Genomic DNA, 26,951 nt, shown 5'->3' on the forward strand with positions numbered 1-26,951 from the left:
GAGTTATCAATATTAGAAGATAGTTTCACTTAATGTCAATCATAACAGACAAGTTGTGGGTAATAAAGCCAATTCATGCTCCATTGGTTGCTCAGGAATAAAGCTTGATGGTTTGGTCATGATGACTTTTCATTAACTAAGTTCAATAGTTTAGGTTCCATAGAACGTGTTCTAGTTACGAGGTAACGGTTTTTATAGAGCAGAGGAAAGCAGACCTATGGAGAAAAGTTTCAAATTTAAAAATTTTATTATTTAGTAACTGTGAAAACCAATTCAAAAAGGAATATCCAAAAGATCCAGGAACATGTGAGAAGATAGAATGAGTTGATAGAGTGTGCATCTGACCTTTATTCTTTTTATCTAATCTTAGTTTTAAAAATACATTTAGAATGGTCAGAGAAGGAAATTCATGATAATGGTAATGAGTATATGTAATTAACACTTTTTAATGGATAGAATAGAGTATATAATGTTAAAATGTGTATTCTGTGGGTTTTTTTGTATTCTAATATTGTAACCTGTGCAAATAGTAAAGCTTGGAATATTGCAAATAAAAACCCATTAATATGAATTTTTAAGACAGCTTCCCAAAATTTTATGTCCAGGTTTAGATAAGATCCAAAGAATAAATACTACCAGCATGGCCACTATATTGTATGATGGCATAAATTGTCACTGCAGCATTCACAATAATGTGAGTAACATTCCCCAGATTGTGTAACCTGATGGCCCGACTACCAGTGGCTTGTGGAACCTAAATCAAGTTCATGCTGGGTTTGTGTACTGAGGAGACTGGTTTTCTTTTTCTTTTTTAAGAATAGTAAAATCAGAGCAAGTAAAATAATTTGCCCTAAATTCTTTGGAAACAAAAAGATGACAAATTATGAGCAATTTCTGTGATCTTTATAGTGATGGTGTTTATCTGTACTATTACTCTGTACGTAGTTTTCAGAAAAACTCATTTTGTTCCTCTTCAGCCTTTATCCTTTAACATGTTAATGTGAGTTTTTGTGTGTGTGTGTGTGCATGCACACACACACACACACACACTGATAAGGATCAAGACATCCTGTTCTTTGGTTTTCTTTTTTTTAAAATATGTTTTTATTGATTTCAGAGAGAGGAAGGGAGGGAGAGAGAGATAGCAACATCACTGGTGAGAGAGTCCTTGATCGGCTGCCTCCTGTGCACCGCCTACTGGGGATCGAGCCTGAAACTCAGGCATGTGTCCATGACTGAGAATTGAACCATGACCTCCTGGTTCATAGGTCGACACTCAACCACTTAGCCACACCAGCCGGACTGTTCTTTGATGTTCTATCTTCATCTATATCCTTGTAAGTTACCTGAAAATTTTGAAGACCATGTGGAATTATATATTATGTTAATAGGTCATGTCATTTCTTTAATGTGGCTCTGAGATGAGTGGTATATCAATCAACTGTATAAAAGTGTATTTGAGAATAGAAACATAGTTTGTAACCTATCTATATCACTTCTCGCTGCAGTAAACAAAAACCCTCAAAGCTTATGGTTTCAAGTTATTTCTCAAATTATTTTGCCTTTGTCAGCTCTTCTGGGGCTTGATGGCTTCATTCACATCTGGTGGTTGGCAGATCAATTTGTCTTAGGAGACCTCACTTGTATGTCTGGTAGTTGGTGCAGTGTCAACTGGGGTGATGATCAGGTTTCTCTCATCATCTAGCAGACTAGCCTGGGTGCATACACGTAGTAGTTGCAGGGTTCCATAGAGCAGAAAAGAGGGCAATCCCCAGTGCTCAAGCTTCTGTTTTTGTTGTATTTGCTAATGTCTCATTGGCCAAAGGAGTCACATGGCCAAAGTCACAATGATTGGAATGGCACAGTCATATTACTCAGAAGAGCGCATATATACTTACAAAGAATTTTTGGCCAAGAATTTTGCAGTCTTCCATATCCATCCTTGTTTTTCTACCATCTTTATTTTGTTGAAATATTCATTTGGACATTTATCATTCTTCTATTTCTTTGATGGTAGGGAAACAAGAAGGCAAGTAAGACAGGAATTTCATCTGTTAAGGAATACATGAGATTTCTATCTTGTCACTCAATATTTAGTCACACAGTCTGAGCCCTTCAGTAAGACCTGTGAGAAAATGAAAACTGAAGCAAGTCCCTTTTAATTTCCCATTCCCCCTCCCTCATACTCCAAATCTTGTTTTATATTTTATTCTGGTTCTAAGTTGTTTGTATCACATAACTTAAGTTAGGGTGTTATTTCATGATTAAATGGCTAATATTTCAATAGTGAAACAATTATTAAGCCTGATCTGATGTTAGCCTTGCCTCTACAGAATGAGGAGAGAGAAGGAACATTTGTTGAATTCATGCTGGGGTCAGTCACTGTGCTAGGCCAATAAAGATGATTTGATATGCTGTCTTTGAACCATTGCCTGCCTTTGTACTAAGTTTTAATTTTGACCAATTGTGTGTGTCACATCCTTGAATGCTTGTGAACCGATCTATACAAAATACTATGGCAGGTACCATATGATCTGAGAAAAGAGAGCCTTTTTCTTTTTCCTCTGTTGTTCTAATTTTAAAATGAGTAATAACATTCTCATTGTTATTTTAGTTGAGGGTATGTGGATATTTTGTAAATAAAATGTTGATTCAGGGTTATTACAAGATATGCCAAGCGTTACGGGGAATGGCTCCCCCTTGTGGCACACTCATTTATGTTAGATGTTTGGATTGCCTCAGTAAGACTAATGAGCTGACCTTGTTTTTAGAGTAAGAGACTCTCCTCTCTCATCTTCCTCTCCCCACCTCATCCTGACCAATCCCTTGAAACCAACCAGAAGAATTGAACCAACAGCCTCTTCTGCCCTCACCTCCTTAAATTTTTGGCTCTAATAACTATCCTATTTTTTGTATTTTCTTCCAGTTGATGCCAATACTAGCTAGAAACACCTATAACTTCTAGGGGAAGAAAGGGAGTTTTCAATATTGAATGACTTATGGATCACTATTAAAGTATTCTTTGTAACTTTTAATATCTTGGGTATGGCTAGGTTGTGTATACTAAAACAACTGTAAGAAAACCAGGTTTTGAAGTCAAAATAGTTTATGTAATGCTGGGCCAAGTAAGTTATGTTTATTTACTGTGACACTTCTCAGAAACTTTAATAGCCAATGTGTGTGGTGAACTTCCTAAACAGGAAGAGTTTTCCAAACTTACTGGACTATAGAATCCTCTCTTCAGGGACACATTAGGGAACACATTTAGAGAAACAGCAAGTTGTTTCAAGTGAGTCATTCTTCAAAGTTTTTTAAATTACTTATTACCATATTTGCTTGTTCCATTGTTGCAGCAATTTTTATAAGTAAAATAAGAGAAAGCGTTATTAAGTATTAGAGATTTACATTTGGCAATGTATTTCCTGTCAATAAGGCTACTTTTTTCTTTTTGTAGCAAGCCAACCTCAGAATCATAAGTTATTTTTTTAAAGATTACTTTAGATGAGGAATAATGAATAGGATTACTGGCAGTGGGTACAAGAAGTCTCCTATTTTCTGCTTTTTTCTTTCCCTTTATAACATTTGCAGAAAAAACATGAGGGGAAAGGTTAAGTGGTTTTAATGGTGGTAGGTTTTGGGTGGGTACAGGGACTGTTGGAAGATTTAGATTAAAAATATTGTATCTGTTCAAAAGGCACTAATCAAATATAAACACTATTTAAATTAAGCATTTGCAATTACTGTATAAAAGTATCATTTCTATCTTTTATTGTGTCATCTTTTGAGAGTGATATACCTAAATTGGAAATATGTATGTATACACTGTAACTCTACATTTTTCTTGTAGGAGGCATATAGGATATGTCTTAAAGCAGTGACATGTTTTGATATTTTCAGGTTAATATTTTCACTGCATTAGAAAGCTGATGGGTAAATTAATTTTTACTGAAGTGAATAGGAACAAATATAGTAATTTCATGTCCAGTGTCATCAGGATTTGAGGTTTTCCAGATAAGTGATTTTTCTAGACAATACAAGCATATAATTTTAAGTACTAAGATTTTAATGAAGATAGCCTTTTTACTGAGCATATGCAGATTAATTATTTTCAGTCTAGGTTTGTCATGATGATATTATAATACTGATGTTCTAGGGGAGCTGTAGCTGTGCTTTCCTCTGACCCTCTCCCCCTTCTAAATTTGTGGGGTTTTTTTTTATTATTTTAAAGATTACTTAGAATAATGCCTAATGTTGTAGATATATATGTAATAAGAGTACCCTTTTAAGAGTCATGGTCTTTGTGTTATTTATTTTGGCTCTTTAGTGATTCTTTAAACCTTACCTGTTTCCTCCCCCCACCCCACTGCCCTTGAGTTGTAATTGTTAGATAGATGAGTTTTGGAGAATTGAGTGTTTTTCCTTCTTCTCATGATATTGTAGATTTACTTTTATTCCATGTAATAGGGGAAACTGGTATTTGCTCTATATAGTATTACAGTAAAACAGTTGTCACTTAAATCAAGAAGTATTTTTTGTGTGAAAAGTGTATGGATTATATTTTTATATTTTGTTTTAGCAGCATAAGTGCCATCTATATATTTCATTAAGAGTTACATACTTTTTGAATTTGAATACATTGTTACATGTGACTTGCCATGTTTAAAATATTAAGTAATTGGTTCCAACTGATTTAGTATATATTTGAAGTATTGGGTTATTAAACTAGAAGATGTTAAATGGTATGTAATTAAAAGTTATAATGTATTTTAAAATTCAAATTAGTTTCACAAACTAATATTTTGATGACTTTCATTTAATTTAAAAAATTTAGTTTTAAGTTTAAATATATTTATATTAATCCTATTGGATTATCAAGTACTAACCAGGCCCAACCCTGCTTAGTTTACAAAATCAGATGAGGTTGAGCACATTCTGGGTGGGATGGCCGTAGATGTCCTATTAGGTTATCAGAGTAGTACATTGAATGTTTAGAGAATAATGTTTTAGAAGAAAATTGCTATTTTGTTTTAAACATAATAGCTAAGTATTCATAGTTTTTAAAAGACCATACTTTCTAGTGGGACTTACCTGTGGTTTTAATAGTGGACAAACAGGATATACTTTACAGTTTTAGCACATTTTGGTGAAAAAAGGAAAGAGACCTATACTTTTATTATAGCAAATTATGTGTGTAAGTGAATTTTACATATGATATATATGTATTTTGCCATGAGGTGACAAGAACTAACTATAAAGATTCAAATACAGTATTTAAGATTATAATCAAAGTAGAGTCTATGTTACTTTACTTTTTAAAATATCATTTGAAATGTTTATGAATTTTAATAGGATCATACTTTTAAAAAGTCTTCAAAAGATAGAGCCTCTTTTTAGATAACCCCATAATAGACAAAGGGTGGGGGATCAACTTTGCCCTACTTTATTTTATGTTAAAGTTTGTAATATGTAGTTCTGTACTAGACATCTGTTTCATTTTATTTTTAAACAAAGAACATTTGTAAACTTGGAAATTGATGTAAAGGTGTGATTTAAATGAAGTGACATGGCTAGGTCATTAATCTCTTGAATCAACAAAATGATCATTCTAACCTAAGGGAACATCTGGTTAAAGTAAAGTCCTTAAGGTATAAGATAAAACATAACATTTGTCTCCAATATTACCATCTAAGAAACTTAACCCATTTTTTGGTTACTAAATGATACATGTTTTTACTTAACATTTAAAAGCAGAAATTTTACTCTTAACAGGGCTTAATGTTAAATTTGTTAATAATTAGTTCTGGGTTTTTATTAATTGTATTTATCCCTTCTCTATAGTTTAATAATGTTATAGTAAGGTTTTTTTGTTTTTAAACATGTCTTCATTGATTTCAGAGAGAGGAAGGGAGAGGGAGAGAGAATCATCAATGATGAGAGAGTCGTTTATTGGCTGCCTGCTCCATGCCCCCCACTAGATATTGAGCCTGCAACCTGGGCATGTGCCCTGACTGAGATCAAACCTTGATCTCCTAGATCATAGGCTAATGCTCAACCGCTGAGGCATGCCAACCAGGCAGGTTTTTGTTTTGTTTTATTTTTTAAATCTGGGACCCCAGGCAAACTGAGATAGTTTTATCTCCCTAAATGTAGTGGCCACAAAGGCTAATCCAGAGAAAAAAGATAATTTGGATTTAGCTTAACCTTTGTTTATCTAAGGAAGTTGTTTTACTTAAAAAAGTCTTGTTTACTAGTGTTAGTATATGAAAACTAGTAAACAAGTCTTTTTTAGACTCTTCAGAATTTAAATATACTTGTAAAATTCAGGTACCAATGATTCTTGAGTTGTAGGCTGTTTTATTTTGGTTGATATTTGAATAATATCCATTTGCTAGTACTATGCAGATGCCTTTATATAATTATTAAGTTTTCTTTAGCAATCTGAGGTAAATTGTTTCAGTTAGTGAAACTAAAATTCAAGGAATTTAAGTGAAATCTGAAGGTCACATTGATGGTAAATTAAAAATTTAGTTTTAAATTTAAATATATTTATATTAATCCCATTGGATTATCTAGTGGTAGATTTGGAACCTAGTGCCTGGTTCTCAATCTCTAGTAGTTTTTCATCTGTTAGAAATGTAAACTGGATCCTAATTAATATGGTAAGATCTAGGAGGGAAGATCGTTCCTGGTGGCCTTTTAGACAGATCAACCACTGGTGATGGTTAAATGTTTTCACAGTGTGTACTTTGAAAATTCTGATAAAAAGATATGAACCATTTAGAAATATGTAGGTATACGAACTTTTGAATGTAATTAAAGTGGCATCATTTATCAAACAATGAATTCACATTTTATAAGAAGTTATGGTCAATTGTTTAGAATTATGCTGTTTATCGCAACTGTTCTCATAAGCCATAGGCCTAGTAAGGGAATGTAAAATAGCTTGATTTAGTGCAGGTGTTGTTTTTGTTTTTTTATTTTTGCTAATCCTCACTCAAGAATATTTTCTCCACTGAATTTTTTATCATTATTATTATTTTTAGAGAGAGTGGAAGGGACAGGGAGAGACAGAGAGAGAGAAATATTGATGTGAGAGAGACACATCAATTTGTTGCCTCCCACACACACCCCAGCCAGGGCCTGGGATCAATCCTGGAACTGAGGAAACGTGCCCTTGACCGGAATGGAACCTGCGGCCTTTCAGTACAAGCACATAAACTCTAACCACTGAACAAAACCGGCTAGGGCCAGATGTTTGTTTTTTAAATTTTTTTACTGTTTGTAAAGGCTTTTTGTTTTGTTTTGCTTGCCTCACATTATTTTTGGACAATATAATTTAGTGTTACACAGAGCAAACATTATCTTATGTATAACTTTTAATTTTGTATTCTTCAGGTAAAAAGAACGTATTCTCATGGTACCTACAGAGCTGGCCCAATGAGACAAATCAGCTTGGTGGGAGCAGTTGATGAAGAAGTGGGAGATTACTTCCCTGAGTTCCTTGATATGTTGGAAGACTCACCATTTTTAAAGGTAAGAGAAAACAATATCAAGCAGTCTAAATTGTGTGTGTTATTTTCATGCAACCAGTGATACAGATGGTTGTTTCAGAATTATAAAATTTTTTATTTTATTTGAACTAGAGGGAAGGAAAGGAAGAGATGAGAAACTAAATTCTAGTGTAGTGTATGTTTGTGACTTCTCAGGTACTAATTGTAATGGCAAAGCTAAGTGGTGTACCAGAAAAGAATACTTGCCTGTTACTGCCATTTTTTAGGAAATTAGGTTTCATCTGTTCATTAGCTATAGACTGAGTACCAGGGGATTTAAGAAGTACAGGAAGGATGTCTACTAAATTAAAGTGCTTAGGAGAAGGGAATGGCCATTTGGCATTGAGGAAAACTGGCCTGGGAAGTTGTACATCTGCATTTCATTCTTGGCTATACCTAGCTGAGTTGGGCAAGCCATTTAAGCTTTCTGGGCTTCTTTTCCTCATCCATAAAATAGGCATTTAAAATATGTAGCTTAAAATCCCTTTAAAGTCTTTAAATGATTTCTAGCTAGATTCCCCCCCCCCCCCCCCAATAGTCTCTGCATTTCAGAAAGTATTTATTTTTTGTGGGCTATTGGCACTATCCCATTGAGAGAGACATCTCTGAGCTATGTAGTTAGGTTGATTATTTAATTAGTAATTCAAAGGTCAGAATGTGTCAAGATCAGTTTATCACTAGTGGTTGCCACTTAATCTGTTAACATTTCTTCTTTGTCGTTTCTGCTTGCTCAATTTTCTGATCTATATGTATGTGTATATATATGTTTTTCTTTTCTTTTTCACCCCATTTATTTCCCTTTCATTTCCTTTTTCTTTTGAACTTTATGTTCCTTTTCTATTTCTCCCAACTAGTGACATCATGAACTTTGGTTGCATTTGTTTTGAATGGTATTTTAAAAATACCATTATTTAAATATTTATGTTTCAGATTTTAAGTGGAAAACAAATGAGCCAAATGCATTCTTTCTGGAGAAATTTAATTAGATACTTCTCCCCTTTTTGAAAAGGTATGGGATAAATGGGTTTTTAAAAAATACCAGTGTTACCATTCCTTAGACCCTCTCTCTCTTTTCAAAGATTTTAATCTCTGCTTTTTAGACCAGTACTCTTTTCAAGCAACTACTAATCAAATAAATTTTGATTTTTCTTTTTTTTATTAGGTTTTGATATAACTAATCAAAGAGGTATCTATTTTTTTTGAGGCAACCATTTATTAACTTAATTGTTTATTTTTATAGATTCTCATGGAGAATAATTGCTTATTTTGGCAACTTATTAACATCATATATTTGATGGAAGGAAGAAGAACAAATGATGAATATAGTGAATCATATCTGTGACATGGTTGGGTGAGGGAATCACCCAAAAAGAATTATTCTCTATGTGTTTGGAATAGAATATTTTGATGGATAATGTGTGAATATATAGGGATATATTCAATATAGGTATATATTTTAAGTGCATAAATATAAAAGTATATATGAAAGTTTGTCAAGGGGGCAATATTCTTTAATGTATATTTAAGGATACATTTTGAAAATAATTGATTTTTATGTAATTATTTGCCTCTAGTGTACACTGCCGTGGGGAACACTATCTAGTCTAAAATTAGAGAGTCGAAAAGATAGTGATGATGGTCCCATCATGTGGGTACGCCCAGGAGAACAAATGATCCCTGTGGCTGATATGCCAAAGTCACCTTTCAAAAGGAAAAGGTATGTTGGATACAAATTTGCATTGTTGTGGATGGGTGTTTGTGTGTATGTGTGTTGAAAATTGGAGGAAGAAGAAGGGGAAAGTTTAGGGTATAATTGGAAGCTAAATTCAAAAATGGCTACAAATGCTGATACAATTTTAAAAAATATACCAAATATAAATAAGACATGAGAAATGTAGGCAAATGACAAATTGTAATTAGAAATGGAAAAAATGTCATTCACAATAGAGACATTATAAACTATTTGGAATCAATTTAATAAGAAATATTTAGAACCCTTATTAGGAAAACTAAAACATCTTATAGAGGATATAAAATAAGAACTAAACAAATGGAAAACCCTACTATATTTTGGATTGTATAAGAATGATAGTTCTTTGAAACTTAGCATTTCAATTGGACTAATACTTCTCACACTAGATAAATGAATTTAAAGTTCATAAGGAAAAATAAATAATGCCAGCAAATATCCAGGAAAATTGTCAAAGAGAAGATAAGTGAGGAGTCCTCATGTTATTAGGTAATAAAATTACTATAAAGCTCAAAAAGATCATCAGAATACGATAGAGTATAAAAACAGAGCAATGTATATTTGGAAAGGAAAGATTTACATAATGAATAATCATGACAATTGGCAGTCCATCTGAAAGAAAACAAAGCTATAGCTCCTACCTCATACAAGAAGTTTGAGATTTAAACATAACATAAAAAAAATAAAAATAAAAATTTGAAGCCTAGGAGAGACCTTTCTTAGCAAAATAAAAAAGCATAATGGCAATAGTATCAGTGAGAGAAAAGACATCAACAGCAAAGTTCAAAACTATGATAGACTTGACTAAAACATTTGTAACGTGACAGACTAAAGTTAATATAAATTGACAGGAAAAATATAAAACAACTCAATAGAAAAATAGGTCTCAGGCAGTCAAGTGTATATTAAAATACTTATGAGATATTTTTATCCATCCATTGGCAAAAATTAATAGAGCAATACTATTATATACTGGTAGGTATGTGAGGAAAAGTTATTTGTAAATTGTTGGTAGAAGGGTAAGCTGCTATAATCATTTTATGAAAGTAATTCAACAGTAGCTCATAAGTTTAACATATATATATATATATTCTTTGATCCAGCACCCCTACTTTTGGAATCTGTCCCAAGACATAAAAGCCCTAAAGGTAAATGTATAAGAATGTTAATTGCAGCATTATTTGTAGTGAGAAAAAAGTTTAAAATGGTCTGAATGACCATTAATGGGAATGGTTGTCTACATTTTGACACATTCCTATTAAAGAATATGATGAAATAGTTAAAATAAATTGTTTATGTTCGTTGATCTGGAATAATATTCATCACACTTGAAAAGAGTAAACTGTGGAGTAATATGTCCAGTATGATTCTGTTTTTATGAGGAGAAATGAAAAACATGTATAAATATATATTTATGTGAGCACAGAGAAAAGTGTGGAAAAGTGTCCACTAGGTTTACATTGGTAGGAACAGAGTGGGTGATGCTGGGGGAAATAATACCTTTTTCTTAGATTACTAAAAATGGTTTCACTGGTTACAGTGATTATTAATTTAAAAAGAAGAAAAAAAAATCAGGGAAAAATAGTCATTGAGAAACTGTAGGTTGCATGAGGGCAGGGACTATGTTGTGCTTTTTACTAATGTGTCTCTAGCACCTAAATGGAGTACTTAGTGCTTAGTAAATTTTTATTGGTTGAATAAAATTTTTAAAAAATATATTTTATGGATTTCAGAGAGAGGAAGGGAGAGAGAGAGAGAGAGAGAGAGAGAGATAGAAACATCAGTGTTGAGAGAGAGTCATTGATCGGCCGGCCACCTCCTGCACACCCCCTGCTGAGGATTGAGCCCGAAACCCAGGCATGTGCCCTTACTGGAATTTGGACCTTGATCTTCTGGATCATAGATTGATGCTCAACCATTGAGTCACACAGGCTGGGCTGAATGAAATTTTTATAAGATAATTTGTAAGTTGGTAGTAAATGGTAGAATTGATGTTTCTTAGTGGTTCTTAACTTGGATTTATAAATCATTTTGAGAATTTGAAAGCCTCTGGCCAGAATGATAGGGATATGTACAACCTTTTCCATATAATCTAAGGGAGTTCAGCAGCCCCTTAAGGAATTTGCCTGCACCTCAGGGATTACAAATCCATGGTATATATGATAATTTCATATCACATTACAGTCTGAGCAAACTAATAACATTGCCTTAGGCACTATGCTAAATACCTTATATAAAGTCTTAATTCATTAAAATGTGGTGTTAATGAGACTTATGGGCTTGAAAGCCTGTTAGCTTTCCACAGGAAGCAACATCATCATCTAGCTTTCTGACACCTGTAGAACATTAATTGCAAAGAGCAAAAAAGTATGTTATAGCACCATCTGTGTGTGTGTGTGTGTGTAAGTATATAAGTGTGTAATAAGACTGTAATGCACAGTGTACAAAGAGCAGTAAGTAGTAGAGATAGATGGTAGGAAATTAGAGAATTAATAAGGAAGAGACCCTATGAGATAGACTAGGATGAGAGGAAAAAATTATGGGGCAATCAGATTTGTCCTTGGAAGTAACAAAAACCATATAGAAAGATAAGATGATGATTCCCAATCAAAGAGATTCTTCTCACCCTTTCCCTTCCTACAGCAAAATTGGAGAGGGTTTCTGCAATGAGTGAGGCTAAGTAGTTAGCAGCCTCTGTGCATGTAGTTTCTAGGTGGTGAACGGTAGAGGAGAGAGCCAGTGGGAGATGGCTATCCTCTAAGAGTGAGCTAAGGTTTTCCTTTCTACCTCCAAGAAACCATGGGTGTTTTGTGGAAACACTTATATGCTTGTTGTTTTCTTGCTTTTTGTTTTTTGTCTTCCTTTCACTGGAATATAAACTTCCGCAAGAATAGGGAACTTGTCTTATACACTATTGTCTTGTTCACTGGCTTCAGTGCCTAGATAATACCTGATATATGGTAGGTGTTCTATAAATATTAAATTAACACATTTCTTAAAGTTACCTGTTTGTTCCAGATGTTACCTTATGTTAGCCATGTGACCTGATTGGGGGCATGCTTCCACAGGCTAGATCCAAACTTCAGGTGATTCTGGATACAGGGAAACCTGGGGAAACCACACCACCTGTAATTTCGTTTCTTATCCAAGTATATACTGCCTTAAAACTTCCACTTTTGGCCCTGGCTGAGGGGCTCTATTGGTTGGAGCATTGTCCCATACACCAAAAAGGTTGTGAGTTCAATTCCAGGTCAGGGCGCATACCTAGGTTTCGAGTGTGTTGTCCTGTCGGGGCAGGTACAAGAGGCAACCAATCGAAGTTTCTCACATCAGTGTTCCTCCCTCACTTTCTCTCTCTTTCCCTTCCCCACCTTCCTCTCTCTAAAAATCAATAAAAACATATCCTTCGATGAGGATTAAAAACAAACAAAAAAACTTCCACTTACGAAGGGTGTGTTAAAAGGAGTGGATTATATATGTGTTCTTTTTTGTACTTGTTCATTTTAAAAATAAAACTTTAGAGCCGATGATTTAAAATTTCCTTTCTCTGAATTATGTGATTACTAAATGCTTGTTGGCAGTTAAGCCTTAGTACATCAATACAAATGTTTCAAGGCAATTAAGCCTTAACACATAAACCTATCCACCCCCACCCCCCACCCCCCACCCCCCGGTCTATATAAAATATAAGTGTAATGTTTTTTTAAAACAGAACTACCAATGAAATAAAAAACCTGCAGTACCTACCTCGAACTAGTGAGCCCCGTGAGATGCTCTTTGAAGACAGGACAAGAGCTCATGCAGATCATATAGGACAAGGTTTTGAACGACAGACTACAGCTGCTGTTGGAGTGTTGAAGGCTGTGCACTGTGGAGAGTGGTATATATTAACTACTGCTATTTTAATGAAATGTTTTCTTGGCTTCTAAAATTTTTCTTGGGAAGTTTCTCAGTAATTCTCCTTACTGGGGGCGGGGGAGTTTCATTTTCCCTGTATTTGGATATTATAACTGTACAAGATTTTCAGTTGCTAGAACCTAGTTTTATTTAGACTTTTGGGTTTGACTGAACTGATTTTATTTTCCAAGTAACTAGAGGTGAAAACAACTGTCTTAATCTAAGGTAAAAGAAAAACTAAGATTCACTTGATGCTTACTATATGCCCATTTACAAATGTTCATTAGATTTTTCTCAACTACTTTTAGGCCCATATTTGTCACACAAGGAAACAGGCTTGGGGTGTCAAACAACATTATCATAGTTATATAGTTAGTTAATAAGTGGTAGGAGCTGAGACTGATTTCAGATCTTACGCCAGACTCTTGTGTTTTCTCTTTATACTATTCAACCTTGCTGCTCCCTGCTAAGGTTTAGTGTATTAATTTTTTCCAGCTTCACTTGCAGGTTTCACTTTGGATCTTTTTATAGATTAAAAAAATGATTCTCTCTAAGAAATTTTCCATTTATTGATAAAAACATAGTAAAGCTATATTGATATTATGAGATAAGTTTGCTCTGTTAGGTTTTTGTTTTCAAAGTGAGTACTGTTTAGGTATGAAACTTAAGTTGGAATATGCTATTTTACTTATTAAAGCAATTGAATTAGACAATATGCAAGAACATTTTCTAAGTAAAAGTAAACTTTTTAATTTTGAAAATATAAAATCAATATTGTTGCATAGTTTTCTAAGATATTATGAAAACTATAACCTCATGTATTTTCTACATGAGGAAATTTTATTTTCAAGGACTACTAATACAGAACTGATCTTTTGTGAATTTATAGTATTTTATAAATTAATACTAAGTGGGGAAGCCAGTGTAAACTGGCCTTCTTTCTTTCTTATTTATTTATTTATTTATTTAAATATATCTTTATTGATTTCAGAGAGAGGAAAGGAGAGAGAGAGATAGAAACATCAATGATGAGAGAGTCATTGATCAAACCCACAACCGGGCATGTGCCCTGATCGGGAATCGCACCTTGATCGCCTGGATCCTAGGTCGATGCTCAACCGCTGAGCACGCCCAGACGGGCTGGCCTTCTTTTTTAACATACATGAAACTTTATCAGTTTCAGGTACACAAAGTAGCTAGTACTAAACTAACTCTAGGAGATCCTTAAGAAAACAATAGTTTATAATTCAATAATAATTTATAATTGAATTATGTTTAACTTGAATGGTAATTTTCAAATATCTGTGGTTATTTCCATATAGTTTCTATGCTCTTTCTATAATCTGGTTTAAAACACTAAATTTATCTCTGGAAATCATTATGAACTCATATTTCAAATTAATGAAATTTCTCTTGAATGTTTGGTATAAAGGATTTAAGAGTGGCATTAAGAATTATTTAGGGTGAAATCTAATTTAGAGTGTTCATTAAAGTTAGCTACATATTTACACTTTCTTTCAGATAATTATTCCTGCTTCATGGCCTTAGTACTGTGTTAAAATCTCTTTTAAGCTTGTTTAAGTTATTGTTGGTATATACTCTCTCCTTCACTATACCTGCTATTTGAGATTAGAGATTGTGTGCTGTCCCTCACTGGTCCATTATAGTTCTCAGTAAATATCTGCTGAATAAAGAAACACTTCTGTGGCTAACAATTTCATAGTACAGGGACTATTGCCAAACTACTGTACTAATAAGTTGGGTGGCCAGATTTAAGAATATGCTTGAGACAGATTTTGGAAAGAGATATTGTTAGCTATGAGTTTTCCTACTATTGTAAAATACAATTTGCTTCCTATACCAATACTGCTTTAACCTCTTAATACTAAAGATGGCAAGAAAATAATTTTGTTGGTGCTATAAGAAGGCTTCACGGCTCCGGTGCAAACATGTTTTATGAGCCCTTCATTATTATTCCTTGGTGTTAAATTAAGCTATACTAAGGAAGTTGGTAATTCCTTTTTTTCCTTAGTGTTTTGAATTCTTTTTCTCAAGAAGACATTAGGTATTAGAGTATTAGATTTTTTACTTTATCTTAGAGCCAGGCTTAATACTAATTTGAAATAAAAAACTAGTATTGATTTAGACTTTATAGAAATCTTCAGCCAGATAGGCTTATGAAATATTGATCAAATTATATTGCTTCTTTAGGTATTATGAAGGATTCATGTACAGCAGGGGTGGGGAACCTTTTTTCTGCCAAGGGCCATTTGGATATTTATAACATCATTTTTGGGCCATACAAAATTATCAACTTAAAAATTAGCTATCCTAGATTTATTGAATTTCGAGTCCCGCTTGCGGTTGCCTTGACAGGGCCAGACCAAATGATTTCGTATATAGCCCTCGTGCCTGACATTCCCCACCCCTGATATACACGGTGGGGCAAAAGTAGTTTTATGGAAAATAATACAATAATTAATAAATAGTAATACAAGAATAAACTCTGTTTTGTGTACTCACAACTGTAAACTTATATTTGCCCCACCCTGTAGATTTATATATTTGAGGTTGCTTCTTTGAAATCCAGTTTTTTAAAAAAATTGACCTTTGAAGTGTAATTTACATTGAATAACACACACACACACTCATTATAAGTATATAGTTTAATGTGTTTTAACAAATGTATATAGCCATGTTACCACTACCACAACTAAGATAATAGAACATTTTATTTCCTTCATATCCCTTGGCAGTTAATCTCCCCCATCCTTACCTCAGCTCCAGACATTCTTTAATCTGTCTTGTTTTGTTTTTGTCTTCATAGGTTAGTACTACCTAGTCTAGGATCTTATGTAAATAGAATCATACATGATGCCTGACTTCTTTCACTCAGCATAATGTTTTGAGATTCATTTACGTTGTTACATGTATTAGTAGTTCATTCTTTCTTGTCGAGTTATATGTCAGTGTATGGATATTTAACAACTGATTTATTCATTCATCTGATGATAGACATTTGAGTTGTTTACAGTTTTATGAATAAAGCTGTTATGAACATTCACTTACAAGCCTTTGTATATACACATATGATTTCATTTTAGTAAATATATAGAAATGCACTTAGAGTAAGACAAAATAATTGTGTACAGAGAAATTTTAAGTCTACAAAAGAATACTAGAATTAATAAGCAAATTTATCAGGCAATATTGAAAGTCAATTGTATTTCTATATATTAGCAATAAATATTTGGAAAATGTAATAGAAAAAATGATGTCCCCTATAATATCATAAATACCACATGCTGAAAACTGTAAAAACACTAATGAGAAAAATTAAAGACTTAACATAAATGTAGAGAAATACCTTATGTATGGATTGGAAGACTCAATATTATTATGTCAGTTCCTTCCCAAATGACCTGTATAGATCAAATCAATCCTAATCAAAATCCAAAAAGGTTTTCTTAGAGAAATACAAAGAACCTAGTATAGGCAAAACAGTCTTGGAGGGATGGAGGAAAAATAATGTTGGAGGACTTACAGTACATTGCCTGTCATTTTAAAGCTTACCTTGAAGCAACAGTAATTAACAGAGGGTGGTGTTGGTATAAAGGTAAACTTTAAGATTAATGGAACAGAATAGTGTCCAGTGTTCATTGATTTTTAGTGAAGGTGCCAAGATAATTCAGTGGGGAAAGGAGTCTTTTCAAGAAATGGTGCTGAAACAACAGGGTATCCATACACAAAAACAAAAATTAAAAACAATGAACCTTGACTCTTATCTCACACCATACAAAAATATTAAAATGAATCATAGAACTAAATGTAACCATTAAAACTATAAAAATCGCAGAATGAAACATTGGAGGAAATTTTGCATTAGGCAAAAATTTCATGAACCCTAAGAGAAAATGATATCATTAAGGTAATGAAAAGTGGGCTACAGACTGGGAGAAAATATTTGAGGTGTGTGTGCGCGTATGTGTGAATGACTTGTATCCAAATACATAAAGAAGTCTTACGATTCAAGAATAAGAAAACAAACAGTCTAATAAAATTTGGCAAGTATTTGAACAGGCATTTTACAAAAAATACACAAATGCTCTTTATTTATTTATTTTTAAGAAAAGAACTTGCTCTTTTCTAATCTAAGTATTTCAAACTAAATTTCTAAGCACTACTTTAGCTATATTCCACAAATATTGGCATTAAAAGTTGTTCAATATAATTGTACCATAAGAGAAATGCAAATGAAAACCACAGTGAGATAGCATTACGTACCCACTAAAATTGCTAATAATAGTAATTTTTAAAAAGACCATACCAGAAGCTAGTGAAGATGTGAATTAATCAGAACTTTCATTTATTTCTCTGGGAACTGTAAAAAAACTTTGGTAGTCTCTTATAAAATCAAACACACACTTACCCTAAGACCCTGTAATTCCTTAATTCCATTTTTGGTTTCTGCAATGATAATATGGAAAAACCAAAAGAGTTACATATGTATGTTTGATATATACCTAATTTTAGACATAATTATTTGGTATATATATTATATATATTTTATGTGTATGTATACACACACACCCCTGATAATATACTAAATAATGCTGGATTCAACATAATATTGTTAATGATTTTCATATTAATGTCTTGCCAGAATTCATTAATTTTATTGATCTTTTGAGTGAATCAGCCATTTCATTGATTTTTTTTTCTTCTATTTTTGTTTTTGCTATTTTATTATTTCTTTTAAGGAAAGAACTTGCTTTTAAGTTAGAAACTTAAATTATTGATTTGAGACATTTTTTTCTAATGAGTATGTAAGACTAAAATTTTAAGTACTACATTAGCTGTATTCCACATATGTTGATAGTGTGTTTTCGTTACTGTATAGTTAAGAATATTTTTAGAATTTTGTTTGGTGTCTTTTTAAAAAAACCATGGATTATTGAGAAGAATTTGTTTACTTTTTAATATTGGATAATTTTTCCCCAGATTTTTTTTGGGTGTTTTGATTTTCAGTTTAATTTCCTTGTGGTCAGAGAACATAACTCTGTATAATTTGTCTTTCTTAATTTACTGGGGTTTGTTGTATGGACTGTCTTGATGAATGTTCTGTGTGTACCAAAAATAATGTATATTCTGCTCTTGTTGGGGATATAGTGCTCTATTAATACCAATTAAGTTAACTTTGTTGATAGTGTGGTACAAGTCTTGTATATTCTTACTCATTTTTGTCTCTTTATTAATCTCCAACTGTAACATTGAATTTGTTTCTCCTTTCAGTTTTGCTAGGTTTTTTCTTTTTCTTCTGTCTGTGTGTATTTTTGTTTGGTAACAGCTTTATTGAGATATAATTCACATAACATACAGTTCACCCATTTAAAGTGTATATAATTCAGTGGGTTTTAGTATCTTCACAGAGTTGTGCAGCTGTCACCATAATTATAGAATATTTTTACCTCAAAAAGATATATGCCTTGTTTATGGATTAGATCTTTTAGCTATTACATCCTCTTCAGCTCTAGGCAACCATTAATCTGCTTTCTTCTCGCTATATTTGTTTATTCTAGATATTTCATATAAATGGAATGACATAATATGTGGTCTTTTGTGATTAGCTTCTTTCAGTTAGTATTGTTTTCAAGGTATATATTTTGAAGCTCTGTTAATAGGTGACTACACGTTTAGAATTATTTCTTCTTGATGAATTGACCTCTTTATCATTGTAAAATATCCTTTTTAATCCTTGATAATATTCCTTGTCCTGAAATCTACTTTGTTTGATGTTAATATAGCCATTCTAGCTTTCTCATGATTAGTGTTTCCATGTTATGTCTTTGTCCATTCTTTGTCTTTTCATTTGCGTGTCTATATTGTTTCATGTAGATACCATATATCTTGCTTTGAGTCTTGCTTTTGAAAAAATTTAGTGACAAACTGTCATTTGATTAGAGTATGTAGACCATTTACATATAATGTATCATTTGGGTATAAATTTACCATCTTACTTTTTCCCATTTGCTCCTTGTTTTTATTTCCTTTCCCCTCTTTCTTGTCTTTTTTAGCATTCCGTTATACCTTCACTCTTTGCTTATTAGTGGTTGCTCTAAAGTTATCACAGTGTAGCTTCACATGTATACCTCTTTATGTAATGTGTTAAAAACCTTTCAGTAGCATACTGCCATTTATCCCCCCCATTTCTGGACTTCCTGCTAATTATTGTCGTACATTTGTACTTTACATATGCTATATACCCAAATATGCTACTTTAGCTATAAGGAACTATTTCAGAAGAGATTTTAAAAATGAGAATAAAATACCTTTCATATTTACTATTCCTTGTGTTCTATATTCCTTTGAATAGATCTACATTTTCATCCAAGTATCATTTTCCTTCAGTCTGAAGAAATTCCTTTAACATTTTTTCTTGTGCTGGTCTTCTGGTCACAGACTCTCTCAGCTTTTATTTGCCTGAAAATGTTTTTATTTCACATTTTGCAAGGTATTTTTGGTAGACATAGAATTCTAGATTGACTTTTTCTTCCAATACTTTAAAGATTGTCTATTCTCTTCTGGCTTGCATTGTTTCTGATGAGAAGTCTGCAATCGTCCTTATCCTTCTTTCTCTGTATATCAATGTAATGCATGAGTTTTAAATTTCCTCTTTATCACTATTTAAAAAAATTGTTTATAATTTGCCTTGGTATGATTTTTTTTTTTCTGTATTTAGTTGCTTGTAATTTCATCCCAAAATCTTTTTTTAAGCATTTTCTGTAAAAATATATTTGTATATTCCTAATTAATTGAAGAATTGGGGGATTTTTTAAGGATTATACTTAAAGACAAGCAAATAGAGTGGTAACAGGTTTTTTTTATTAGTACTTTCTAAATGAATAGCTCTTAATTGATTAAAAGTTATTTAGGGGTTTCAGGTATTATTGCAGTTATATATGTCTTTATTGAAAGAAAGTATTCCCTTTCTCCATATTTAACTCTAGTTTTTATATAGTATTTTCAACTTTAGCACTTAATTTGTTGACGTATTGACCTTAACTTTAAGACAAAATACTTAGTTTTTTGATTTGCATAATTACCAGTTCAGATCATTTTAATTTTTTAAAATATGGCTACACATCGCTATAATAAAATGAGTTGTTTTTTATCTGTTTAGGTTGAAACTCATGGCATCATCCCTTTGTTTAAATATGTAAAGAGGTCTGCTAATTATAATTTAACTTTATTTCTAAGATAGCACTTTGGTTTTGACTGTAAACTATTTTTTACTTTTTAATAAGGACTTAACAGAATGAAATATTAATGGCAGATTCTTCCTTATCTTATTCTTTTTTAGGCTTGATCAACCCCGAATAACCAAAGATGTTATTTGTTTTCATGCTGAAGATTTCTTAGAAGTTGTTCAACGAATGCAGTTAGATTTACACGAACCTCCACTGTCCCAGGTATATTTTAAACCATTATTGTCTTCAGTTAAATTTTTATTGTGAAAAAGACTGATTGGTATTCCTTGTTTCTTTTTTCAGTGTGTCCAGTGGGTTGATGATGCAAAACTTAATCAACTGAGGAGGGAAGGCATTCGATATGCCAGGATTCAGCTGTATGATAATGACATTTATTTTATCCCAAGGAATGTTGTTCATCAGTTTAAGACAGTTTCAGCTGTATGCAGTTTAGCATGGCATGTTCGGCTCAAGTTATATCACTCAGAGGAGGACACTGCTCAGAATACAGCTATTCATGAAATGGGCACATCACCAGATTCCACATCATCAGTTCTTGGACCTCACAATGACAATATGATTTGTGCTGTAAGCAAAACCTCTTTGGAGTCTATTTTTTCAGACAAACTTCATTCTAAATATGAAGTACAGCAGATTAAACATGAACCTATTGCATCTGTAAGAATCAATGAAGAACCTGTGAATGTTTACGTTTCTGAAAAGACTAGAGCACCGAATAATATGGATGGCAAGAATGTTAAAGCAAAATTGGATCATGTTCAATTTACAGAATTTAAGATTGACGTGGACTCCAAATTTGAAAATAGCAACAAAGATTTAAAGGAGGAATTGTGCCCTGAAAGTCTCTTAAGTCTAGTTGATACAAGGCAACATAGTTCAGTACATTCAAATCAAGATAGAAAAGATGATGACATTTTGTATTAAATATGTACATACCATTTAAAATCCTTTTTTAAAAAAACAACAACTTAATAATGTAATAAAGATTCATGAGTTATGAAAGCAAGCCGAGGACTTGCTCCCAAGTCTGTTACAAAATAGTTTGTTTAGCTTTGTAACATTCCTCAGTGCCTGTCCATAACTGTGAAGCATCAAAGCACTTAGGGCCAGGTGCACTGTAAACATTGCAGGTTTAAACAAATGGAGTCTTGAAAAAGTCACTTGAGTTGGAGTTGTAGGTTTTAGAATAGAGCTGACATTAACATATATATATATATATATATATATATATATTTTGTAATATGAGCCAGAATTCTTTTTCAACAATTTAAGGCTTTCCCATAGAGCTTATTTATACCCTTTTTTTTTTTTTTCATTTTAAATGTGTCAGCACTGTAGTGTAAATAGCTTTAAAAAATTTTTTAGTGTGATTTATATTGAAATGTGAGCCACTTAATAAAGGTTCATAATAAATGTCTCTTGTCGGGTGTGCAAAAAGACAAAATGACAATTCAGTTAAAATCATTTATTTGATCTATTATGTGTCTGCTGGTGTATCCATTTAGAGTGGTAAAGGAGTGCAAATAAATGTACATACTCAAATCTAGTGAATATTTAAATTCCCCACATTGTACAAGCATTTTTAAAACCAAGATTCAGTTATGAAAGCATATTTATGTGTGTGTGTGTATGGGAATATATATGTATATCATATTTTACATAACTTCTTAAATTGCTGAGTAAGATGAATATGTGAAACTTCCTAGCACTACTCCCTGGAATACATTTTTAAAATATTTATATTCAACATTAAGAAAGCAGTTTAGGTAATAGAAATAATTTTGTAAAGTTGGGCAAAACAAAGTCTGTTATTGATATCTAACCCTTCTAATTAATGAAGTTTTGTGGCCAGATTACATAGCCCTAACAAATTTTCTTTGTAGTGTATGGAATGATAAGTTGAGATAAGTTTCTTATTAATAGGCACCTTTGCTATACTTAATAGTACCTGAGTAAAAGGTATTTACAGAAATTTTAATTGTGAGCATTTAAAATCCTTTTACATTTTTCTTGCAAAACAAGAAAATACGGCAAATATAAAATCTTAAAATAAGGACAATGACTCATATAGAGATGTAGCTAACAAAATGTGTTATCTCTTCTTTCTAAGGATTCTTCTGCCTACCTTAGCAAGGTAAATAACTTACAGTTGACCATTGAATAATGTACGTTTGAATTGTGCAGGTCAATTGAAAAAAGCCTAAGTGGACCCACGCAGTTCAAACTCTCGTTCAAGGGTCAACTGTACTACTTTTTCAGAAGAAGCTCTAGAAAGTAAAATTGGGGTAGGAAACAGGATTGCCAATGCCTAGCTAAAGATGATTAAAACAAATGTCTTCAATGGTAGACTTCAGCACTATTTCAGACTGCTTCCACTACTGTAATTAAAAGTCAAACAAATGTCTTTAATGTATGCTTTGATGTAAGCAACTCTTCTCATTACAAATCTATTTTATTTGTCTTTGTTATTTTTCTGGGTTTATGCTTTGGTTGATGACTTTCAACTGGGATTCTTTGTGCTGCCATTTGGGCTAGAGTTGCTATTCCCATTTCAGTGGTTTCTGCTCCATCCTCATTTGTGGTACTCATAAAACTGCTTATCTTTCTGGTTAGGAAGAAGCCTTTTAGAAAGAGGCATTTCGTCAGAAAAAGAAACTATAACAATGATGTCATTTCTGGCCCCCAGTTTAAAAGGGTAGGCAAATATTGTTGGAAATCTCAATAGTTTGTAGGAAATTAATATATTTGTAACAAGAATTTTCATGGAATAAGGAATCATGATAATCTAAATAGGGACTTTCTTTTATCTTTCTGTCTTATCCTACTCCTCACTTTAATCTCTTTAAAGCTAAATTTGTGTATTTTGCACCTACAATTTCGGGAGGCAAACCAGTATTGAGAAATAGTAGGAGATGTTTTTCTGGTTTTCTTTTTTTTTTTTCCAGTTTCATCATCATTATTGTTGAAAATATCACAGATGTCCCCTTTTACCCCCATTGATCCCCTCCACCCCACATCCACCCCACCCCCAGGCCTTCCCCAGACCAATATCTGTGTCCATGGGTTATGCTTATAAACATATAAATTCTTTGATTAATCTCTTCCCACCCACTCTCCCATCCCCACCTGGTTTTCTTTTTTTAATTGAAGGGTAATATATTTAACAAGATTTATTTTAGTTCCAATTTTCTAGTAGCATACACATGGATACATAAGATCATACTGTAATAAAATGTCTTTAGGGTATCCCTCCAAAATATAAGAGCTTTAATTAAACATTTAATTTAAAGATATATCTAACAGAACAATAGCTGTTACTTTGTAGGTATTGTTTCCTATGTAGCCTAAAGTCAAATTGTCCATCTTCTGAATATTTGTTTTGTAAAGTACATACTTCTCTGTGGATATGAAATATAAATCAATGGGTTCAGATTTCGAGATATAACCTTGTCACATTGAATAATGCTTAAGCTTCCTTGTTTTACGGGTTATAATTTTAAAATCCTCTTCAGATGCAATCTGAGAACTTTTTGACTACCTTTGTTATACACAAATAATTTCTATTTCAATATTGCATTATACTGATGCAATATTTCCTAGTTAGTACATTCCAGTTCTTCACCTGAACACACTTTTTTGCTGTTATTTCCAATTTCTTGGACCAGAACAATAAAGCACTTAAGATACAGTTTCTATATGATCTTATACTATATAGAATAAACAGTTGTTATGTAAATTATTAAATTGATACACAGAGCATTACAAAAAAACTAAGGTACCTCAGTGGTGTCTATGACAGTACTTTTTTTTTTTTTTAATTACTTTTGTTTATACCCTTTTATCTATCTAAGTAATTCATATTCCATACTCAGGTTAGCTGATTAGGTAGCAAAAGAATTAAGCATTTGTGATAATTAGTTGAAAACTTTACAAAAGCCATATTCATTATCTTTCTAAGGCTATTAACCCTCAATAAAAATTAGGTTTAGTACAACATTCTGTGTGTGTGTGTGTGTGTGTGTGTGCGCGCGCGCGTGTGTATAAGATTATTGGAAATAATTGTTTCCACATATATTCATTTTTAATCCATTTTATAACTTTTTGGGGGCGGGGTCTTGGAAGGTAGGAAAGGTTTTATTTCTTGGGTTAAGTCTTCAAGGTATTTTATTAGTGTTCCTGAGTGTAAAATAGTTTTTTTCTCAAATACACATGGCAGGTGAGATCATTTTTGTAAATAATAGGTTAGCCTATTTTGGTAAATTGCATTCAGTTATTTTTTGGACAAGTTCATTGTCATGTAAAGCAAATATATCAAAATTCATTTTACATTTAGCAAAGGTGCAAGATTTGTTTTTGGAGTTTGAGAGGAATTTTCCTTGTCTTCCACCTTTCAATAAATACTAAAATTGATAACTATAATCTTTTTACCTTTGTTTTGTAATTATTTTTTACATTTGACATTTATTTTCATTTAATTGTCTAAAAGTTCTTGCTTCTCTGTCTTCAACAAAAGCCATAAGGTCTTGAAAGTGATTCCAATGTCTTCTTTTCCTCTTAACCGATGACCATAAATTGACTTACGCCAACAGAAAAGATTGAGGAATACCTTAAGCAAGTTCACTAAACTACTTAGGTGTGGCTGCTGGGATGGCATGGTAAATTACTTCCCTCTAGAGACAACTATTTCTATATCAGGAAGGAAGGACAAAAGTCCCATCATTTTCAAAACATTTTTAAGATGGTAAAAAGTGATGTGAGTCTCCAGAGTGGTAGAATAGTTCTTACTTAATCTTTCTTCCCCCTGATATAACTATGATATGTAAACAAAATTTTACTGGTTTTAGAATGTGTTGTCTATTTGATAAAAGAGTTATATTTGGTATGCTCAGCAGTGACAGTATAACTCAGATAATTAAGAGGACAACTCAGGAGAGATACAAATCTATCTCTGTCCTGGCTTTTCTGTTCAGTTCTTCCTGTAACCTACTGCATGCATATTGCAGATGGAAATGATCGCTTTTTAGAATGTCAAGCATAAGGAGCCTAAAAGCAGAGATATCTTTCCTTTTTAAGTTTATAGACATTGTATATCATATGTATTGGGAGAGCAGGGAAAGGAGAGGAAAACATCTTGCATTTCAGCTTATCTTCCCTTCTAGAACTTCAGACCCAGTCAGGGAATGTGAATGAGCTAAGGACAAAATGTGGGGAAACAGAATTTGTGTTAACTAGAAATTAAAAATAAATTGTACTGATTGTATGTTTTATTACTATTATCTGCCTTCCAAGAACTGCACTATTAAAATATGAGACATTTTATACTTTTTTGAATTTAGAATTTATGCATCCATGGATTTGTTTTTAAATATATCTTTATTGATTTCAGAGAGAGGAGGGGGGAAAGAGAGAGAGAGAGAAACATCAGCGTTGAGAGAGTTGTCCTTTATCGGCTGCCTCCTGCACACCATCAACCAGGGATCAAGCCTGCAACCCAGGCGTGTGCCCTGACTGGGAATCAAACTGCGATCTCTTGGATCCTATGTTGATGCTCAACTGCTGAGCCATGACTGGGCAAGCCATGTTTTTAAAATGTCGTCTTTACACTTTATCAAGTTCACTGCTGTTGTACTACTGAAGGTTATTAAATTTGCAGACTCTGAGTCAAGTCAATATAGTTGCAAATATTTTGAGTAATACAGTGTTTATAATATTATTTGGACAGTTTGATCTACCCCTCAAGTTTCTTTTCTTGGGATTTTGTTGTTTTTAACTGAGTCAGATTTTTATATGAAAAATCTTAGATCCGTCTTCTTTTAAAAAACCCTTCTTGCCCTCGCAAGTGTGGCTCAGTTGGTTGAGTGTTTATCCCATGCACCAAGAAGTCGCCAGTTCAATTCCCAGTCAGGGCACATGCCCAGGTTACTGGCTTGATTCCCAGTAGAGGGCATCACGCTGGTGGATGTTTCTCACATCGATGTTTCTCTCTCTCTTCCTTCCTCTCTCAAATCAGTTAAAAAACACACAAAACCTCTTGAGTTTGGCTTTTGTTTATGCTCCTGTTCTTCCATCTCTATTTCTGGTTGACAGAGTTTTTGAAAATCTCTATCTGCCTTCACTTCCTTCTCTCACTACAATTTAATTTTAATCCTCAGATTTAATCACTCAGCTGAAATGGTTCTCTCAAAGGCCACCGTTTGCCAAATCCAGTGGCTGCATATCTTAATTCTTCTGTTTAAACCTTGCAGCACTTATCAGTCGTTTATTCCTCAAAATTGTATGACTCATCTGTTCCTTTCTGTTGTTTTTCTGTTTCTTTGGATGGCTTCTTTTGCCTCTCCACCAATATTTAACATAGTTTCCATAGTTCTTTTCTTTTGGTGTCTACACTAGGTCCCTGGACTGTCTTCATGATCCCATGACTTTAGTCAGCCTTGGTTCTCACTTAAGTTCTAAAGATCCTTGTAATTAAATCCAAACTCTTCTCTC

At 32.8% G+C, this 26,951-nt stretch overlaps 1 protein-coding gene across 1 annotated transcript in view; it reads left to right on the forward strand.

Annotated features, from left to right (window-relative positions):
• RSBN1L (round spermatid basic protein 1 like) overlaps positions 1-21,485 on the forward strand; it is a 74,272-nt gene extending 52,787 nt beyond the window's left edge. Inside the window, exons 4-8 of the mRNA XM_081147179.1 lie at positions 7,396-7,533; positions 9,125-9,267; positions 13,013-13,180; positions 20,558-20,666; positions 20,748-21,485. Of these exons, the coding sequence (XP_081003305.1) occupies positions 7,396-7,533; positions 9,125-9,267; positions 13,013-13,180; positions 20,558-20,666; positions 20,748-21,389 (1,200 nt within the window). The 3' untranslated portion in view covers positions 21,390-21,485. The remainder of the gene's footprint in view (positions 1-7,395; positions 7,534-9,124; positions 9,268-13,012; positions 13,181-20,557; positions 20,667-20,747) is intronic.
• Positions 21,486-26,951: the final 5,466 nt, after the last annotated feature.

Source organism: Miniopterus schreibersii (genome assembly GCF_964146895.1).
Source record: "Miniopterus schreibersii genome assembly, chromosome: 9".
Taxonomy (NCBI): domain Eukaryota; kingdom Metazoa; phylum Chordata; class Mammalia; order Chiroptera; family Miniopteridae; genus Miniopterus; species Miniopterus schreibersii.